Below are 7,246 nucleotides of genomic sequence, written 5' to 3' on the forward strand. Positions count from 1 at the left end.
AAAACCTTATTAAACACATTCTAAAACCATATTAATTGATGGTCTTTGAGGCTTTTTTTTAAATAATATCCAACTCCACTTCAAGCCTCCAGCTCTCCATCACTCTAATCATCGAGTTAGGAAAGGTGAAGAGTCTCATGCACTTTGTATTCTTCTAATCCTTGAAAGTCAACAAGTCTTCTCCTCAAAAATACCACGTTTACCGATTAGTTTTGGGTTAGAGTTCAAAGTACTTTTAGACATATGAGGGGTAGGAGGAGGAATAAGAGGTGGTGATGGTGGACATGTGTTAGTGAAAAGTAGTAAAAGCAACAATTGAGAGAGAATTATCGTGCAATGATTGAAAAACAGTCCGCGACCTTCACTTTGAGAAATAAGCTCCCAGAAATGTTGAGATTGAGCAACCCGATGAGCGGTAGAGAATGTCTCACAAGATGGACCGAGCACACAAACAAAGCATTGAGACTTGTCCGTTTCAGCAACAAGTTATCCGTTTGTTGTCAGTGGTCACCATAAGACTTCAACTTTTGGCATAAGCAGAAACATAAGAGTACCTTTATTAGTTTCCGTAACAAGTCATGCAAGTTTTGCATGCGTTCCATGAAGCCCTTGGTTTTAAAAACCATGATGCGCTCCAATGCATTTTGATCCCAAAAGCTGATGCACATGCATCACATTTACGGGCATTTGGCGTAAAAAGAATACTAAAAAATTATCTGTAAATACTAATTCAACTTTATAGTTTTTAAACACTGAAAAATAAGAAATTAAACACACCCAAGTAGAGATGCACACAGAAACCGGTTAACCGGTTTCTAACCGAAAGTCTAACCGGTTAGTAACTGGTCCAATCCTAACCGGTTACTAACCGATCCTAACCGCCAGTTAGTAACCGGTTAATATTATTGATTTCAAAACCGGTTAACCGGTTCGGTTAAACCGATTTTTTTTATTATTTTATTAAAAACCGGTTTTTACCTGACCAGTTAACCAATTTTTTTTAATTAATTTATCAAAACCAATTAGTACCCGACCCGATTAACCGGTCTAACCGGTTATTTGCCGAAAAAAAACGGGTTAGAAACTTAACCGGTTATAGGTTAACTGATTTGTGCACCTCTACACCCAAGTAATATTTGCAACTCACTTAATAACTTCAGCAACTCACAATACAAGCATTTTTTAAGCATATTCTTATAAAATCGAAGGTTTTTCAATTTAAACAAGCTACAAGTATTTATTATCACACTTGTCAATAGGGTCAGAAAGAAGATAGGAGTTAAAAGGAATTTTCGAAAATTCATTAGAAATAAATAAATATAAATAATGTAATATTATGAAAGAATGAGGATTTTTTGAATCTATGTAGTCGATATCGTTGATATATCAGTGATATATCGGTTATCGGTCCCTTGGCGATATACAAGTTAGAATATCGGTTCAGAAATCGGTACCGATAATATCAACGATATTGACCGATATTTTACCGATATATCACCGATATTTCCGATATCAGTGTTTCAAGTATTAATTATCAACTTTTAGTGTTCAATGTTATTGTTTTAAGTCTTAATCAAGTCTTACTTGCTACGATTATTAGTGTTTTGCAATTTGTAAAAGGTTAATTTGTTAATGGTAGGAGATTATATTGAATTATTAGTGTTAAATTGCTATATATATGAATTTTACATGATATTAAAATTACCGATATCTCACCTATATTTCACTGCGATAATCGATATCTTGACCGATATCTGATATTTTTCCGTATTAACTGCTTAGATTTGAATACAAGAATACTTTAGGAAATAAAAGCTATTATTGCGGACGCGGTAACATTGGAAGTTACGTGGGAAGGTAACAAGGAAAAGTAGACGTAAATTAAAATTAAATTTACCCTCATTATATATAGATATATAGATATATAGATAGACTCATCTCATATAATAATAATAATAATAATAATATAATAATAATCGAAAGTAAAAGCTCACCGTGTGAGTAGAAGTATTGATCAATGGGAGGTTGTTTATCTGACGTAAGCGGAGGAAAAGCGGCCATTGCAGGCCATAACCTTCAACATCAAAGTCACAATGCTGCTGCTGTCAATTCTTCTTCATCCGGTGCGGTACCTAATGATGCCGTTGATCTCTTCTACCGCTCCAAAGGCCTTCAACCACTCTACACTAGAATTGAGGTAGTATAACATAACATAACAAACACTCGTTAGGGCTTCATTTAATTCACTACCAGTTCAATTCGCCTTCTGCTGGATGTAATTAGGGCATTGTTTGAAATCAGCAAGCCCTAAGCCCTAGAACTAGTGTGCACTTAAGGATCAATTGGTTGTCACTTGAAGGACGAGATTCGGATAATAATTAGTCAATACCTGTGTGCAATGGGTTTGTTAGCAAGGATAATTTGACACTAAATAACTTGAAAATCATCATCATAAGCGGTTTTTTCGCACTTTGAAACCTCACATCACAGAACATCCTAAAACCGTTGATTCAGAGTCGTTAGGCTTTCTATGAGTGTTTCTTAGGCTTTGTTGTGTCTTTATTAGCACATATTCATCATTTGTTATATTATATAATCGTATGATGTTTAGAGCTTTTTTATAATTTGATACTAATCAGTTAACAATGTTACTTTGGTAAGTGAGTGGTGATAAGCAAATGATTTATGTTCACACTGTACATCATATAACCAATTTTCTGATATCAGTCATTTTACAATACCCTGCTTGGTTCTTTCTTTTGGTTTTGGCATGTCAATTTCGCTGATAAAACTAATATATTGGAGCTTTTCTGAAGTTAATGATTGTTTCAATATTTAAGTTGATTTGCTGTGAGGCATTTTTTTTGCTTGATAAGTGACAATGGTAAGAATAAAATGTACTTTGTGCTTGTAATCTATTCAAATGCAAACACATGTGAAAAAGTGAGATGAAAAGTAAGAAGTATTAGAAGAATACAACATTAGTCTGAAAATAGGACCTTCAGCTGCATAGGAACATTGTTGTTAGAAGGGAGAGTGAAAAAGAATTTCCATATTTTTTTTTGCATAACATTTTGGATGATTAAATATGTTACTCTAAAGTTCTATCCAAAAAAAGTCAGAAAGATACATTAATTATCATTTCTTTCTTGCTCTGTATTTTGTTGATGGTGGCTTTAGATAACAAACACAAACACCAGCGTTCTGTTTAACTTTGTTTAATATGTTAGTAGTTGTATTTGTCTATCTATTGAAAGGAATTCCTCTCCTCATGTGACTGACTCTTTGATAATGAAATTGCAGTTGTCTTTATCAGCTTTAAAGTTACGTGATCTTGACATCATGTCAAAGGTACTTCAACTAGATCTTATTTTTATATTATTGTTGTTTTTATGTATTCTTTTCATGTTGAGCTTTTTCTGACTTCAATTTCTCTCAATTTCTTTTAGTATTCTTTATCAATTTGTTTTATGCATACACTAGATATTACATCTTTTCTTGTTTGTTTTGCAATTCAACAAACCTAAGAATATGTTGTTGCAATGTTTTTTTCTTAATTGTAGAGCGACCCTATGGCAGTTGTATATGAAAAGAAGAAAGATGGAACTCTTGAGGAAGTTGGTCGCACTGAAGTGATAATGAACAACTTGAATCCCATGTGGATTCAGAAAATCAATGTTGCATTTCACTTTGAGATTGTTCAGCCATTGGTGTAAGCATCCCACTATTTTATTTTGTTTTTCATACTATTTGGTATGACACCATTCGGCCATTGGATATTTAGTAAATTATATGCATATCTCCATGTTCATTTTCAGCTTCCGGGTGTATGATGTGGATACAAAGTATCATAATTTGTCAACAAAGGTCGATTAAACTTCTTTTAATCTTTAAATAGTTTTGTTAGAGGTGGCATTGTCATCCCATTTACTTATGAATGCGTTGATTCATGTTATGTTTTATCTCTAATGGGTTAAATAGTTCTCAAGCGTCGAAAGTGTCATAAGGTGTATTTTTAGTACATAAAAAATCATAAATCATTCAGAAAGCAAGATTACTATTATAAGAATATAACTTTTGCTATCATATCTTACATGACAATAATTTATGAAAAGTAAAATAATTTGGGATCTACTCAAGTACCCAAGCACACCCATACATAGCAAACATTACACGTTTTCACCCATTGCCAAACACACCTGAACCAGTCACTTTTCCATCTTGGAATTTTGTGTTTGGGTACTTACTGTATGTGTTCTTCAAAGTTGCTCACCTTTTTATGTATCTAATCATCTTTAATTTTTTATATGTTGCACAGATGTTGGACTTAAAAGACCAAGATTTTATTGGTGAAGCTAACTGTGTTTTGTCAGAGGTAAGTTTCCTTCCTAGTTTTATACGAGTTTGAATCTTTGTTTTGTTGGTATGAAGATCACTTCAAGTGTTTATAACTGAGGTTATTTTAGATGTTTAACACTTTAACCTTGAGAAAACATACCATATCGTAAAAGGGGGGATTTTGGCTCAAACAGGCAAAACCTGGTCCATTTTGTTTGGGTTTCGTTTGTTAAATATAGGGCTTCTTAGGGCTAAACAGCATATTTAAATGGGCCAAAAATGGACTGTAACTAAAAACGAGTTTAAAAGTTTAAGGGTCAAAATAGGTCAGATCGAGTTGGGTGACCCTTAACACTTTGTTTGCTCCTTTATTATAGATAGGCAAAAGCATTAATATGATCAAAAAGCTACACTACTTAGATTATAATCTACTTTTTTGGAAATAAGACAATTTATAAGACGTTACCTGCTTTTAGTTCTTGTGGCATGATTTGATACTTTTTATGCTGCAAATTACTATTTTAGTAATAAATAGTGTTAAAGTTGCACCTAATATGTTAGTGGGCCAACTAGACCTAAATTTGAAGGAGATGCATTCTTATCTGTTACACTTGATTAAAGCTGATTCCTGTTCATCTAACATTCTCAGATCATGACGCACCGAAACCGGAGTATGACCCTAAAACTTCATGGAAGAAATGGGCATGATATTGGATATTTGGGTTCAATAACTGTTCATGCAGAGGAAACCGTTGCTTCCAGAATGGCTATTGAGATGAAACTCCGGTCTTCAAACTTAGATAACAAGGATCATTTCTCTAAAAGTGTAATTACTCACTCAATGACTAGTAACAAAAAATTTAATATAATCATGGTTGATTATCAGAATCTGTTTTTAAATTTTATCCTTTTACCTATTTAGGATCCATTCTTAAGAATCTCTAGGGTCGTTGAGGCTGGAAATCCTATTCCAGTTTGCAAGACAGAAGTTGTGAACAATAATTTGGACCCCGTATGGAAGCCATTGTGTATAACTATGCAGCAATATGTGAGCAAGGTGAAGTTGACTAATTTTATCCTCTATGCATTATACTGTATCTTCTATGATATTTTTTTTAAGCAGCCCTCTCATTTGTTTTCCACTGAATTACATATATTTTATTTTACAGGATAACCCTCTAATTATCGAGTGTTTTGACTTCAATAGCAATGGCAACCACACATTTATGGGGTAATTTTTGTTATTTTGTTGTAGTTACATAAATGACACATCTCACTTCAGGTTTTGTGTTTTACCCTACCCTAACTATGTATAGCTGTATGGGTAATTAATTTGTGAAAGCTTTTATTATTTACAGTAAACTGCAAACATCAATTCAAGATATGGAAAATCTTTACAAAACAAAAGCAGGTGCAAGTTTTGTCATTCCATCTTCTCGTAGCAAGGGTTATGAGAAGGTAAATTGTGTTCATCTGTGAAGCATTGTAATATACTTTGCAATTAGTGAACCATTATAAGTTTATAACTGCAAAAAAGAAAAAAATGGCATCTTATGTTTGTACGTTATATAGATTCTGAAAGGTAAACTTTTTGTGGATACATATGAGGAGAAGGAGCTGTATAGTTTTCTTGATTATATTTCTATTGGGTTTGAACTGAACTTCATGGTAGCCGTTGATTTTACAGGTAAGTGTGTTTTAATTAATTATGCTAAATGTGACATCTACTAATGATTCAATTTTTCACAGCTTCAAATGGTGATCCTCGAAAGCCGGATTCATTGCATTATATCGACTATTCTGGTCGCTTAAATGCATATCAACAGGTTAGCTGGTTTCCAACTTCTTTTTTTGTCTCACCTGTTTATAATTAATATATGCATTTAGGGGTCTTCATACACTTAATATATGTCTGTTTACTCATTAATATATTTATTTTTGTGATTACAGGCTATTATGGAAGTTGGGGAAGTTATACAAGTTTATGATTATGATAAACGCTTTCCTGCTTGGGGTTTTGGAGGGAGGTTATACAATGGCTCTGTTTCTCATTGTTTTAACCTTAGTGGAAATGCTGGTAACTTCGAGGTAACCCTATTTTGACCCGTTACTTGACCCACCCTTTTTTTTCCTTTACAAATTTTCACATAGTGAAATTATTGGAGATTGCTAAGTAGACACAATTTTGTAGGTTGAAGGAGTACAAGGGATAATGGATGCTTATAAGAATGCGCTGCATATGGTCTCTCTTCACGGGCCCACTTTATTTGGTCAAGTAGTCAATCAAGCTGCGGAAATAGCTGCCCAATCACTCTCAACTAATCCGACCAAGTACTTTGTGTTGCTAATTATAACGGTAAACACTTGTATATACCATTACTCTACTTGTATATACACATTACATTTTTTTTGTCTATGAAATTTATAAATTGTATGTTATTTTATTAGGATGGAGTTCTTTCTGATCTCCAAGAGACTAAAGATGCACTGGTCAGGGCCTCTGATTTGCCCCTCTCAATTCTAAATATTGTGGTCTTTTAGTTACATTTTATAGCAAATGTGTGTATGTGATTTGCAACCCTCATAATAACTTGTAGCAGATTTTGGATGCTGATACGGGGCCACGTTTGGAGAGCTCAACGGGAAGAATAGCTACTTGAGACATTGTTCAGTTTGTTCCCATGCGTGAAGTGCAGCGTAAGTAACTTTTTTTAAAATTTGAAACAATTTTAGTAATCAACTCATGTAATTATGCTTAACGCACCAAATATTTATATAATATGACTTAAATAATGTGTTTTATGAACATTGTGTAGAAGGTGGAAGATCAATGGTGCAGGCTTTATTGGAAGAGTTACCGGGTCAATTCTTGACGTATATGAGAAGTAGAGATATCAAGCCACTTGGT

The 7,246-nt window shown here is 33.5% G+C and overlaps 1 protein-coding gene across 1 annotated transcript; it reads left to right on the plus strand.

Annotated features, from left to right (window-relative positions):
• The first annotated feature begins 2,017 nt into the window (after positions 1-2,017).
• LOC143580067 (protein BONZAI 3-like) lies at positions 2,018-6,879 on the plus strand. Its single transcript, XM_077063201.1, has 14 exons — positions 2,018-2,197; positions 3,304-3,351; positions 3,564-3,712; positions 3,819-3,867; positions 4,319-4,375; positions 4,988-5,164; positions 5,261-5,395; positions 5,508-5,569; positions 5,697-5,796; positions 5,911-6,025; positions 6,088-6,164; positions 6,289-6,426; positions 6,530-6,694; positions 6,787-6,879. Exons 1-14 carry the CDS (start codon positions 2,018-2,020, stop codon positions 6,877-6,879), a joined length of 1,545 nt encoding a protein of 514 aa, XP_076919316.1.
• Positions 6,880-7,246: the final 367 nt, after the last annotated feature.

This window comes from Bidens hawaiensis, unplaced genomic scaffold, assembly GCF_021521415.1.
Source record: "Bidens hawaiensis isolate Kalapana, Puna unplaced genomic scaffold, B.hawaiensis_p1.1 tig00001463_1, whole genome shotgun sequence".
In the NCBI taxonomy this organism is placed as follows: domain Eukaryota; kingdom Viridiplantae; phylum Streptophyta; class Magnoliopsida; order Asterales; family Asteraceae; genus Bidens; species Bidens hawaiensis.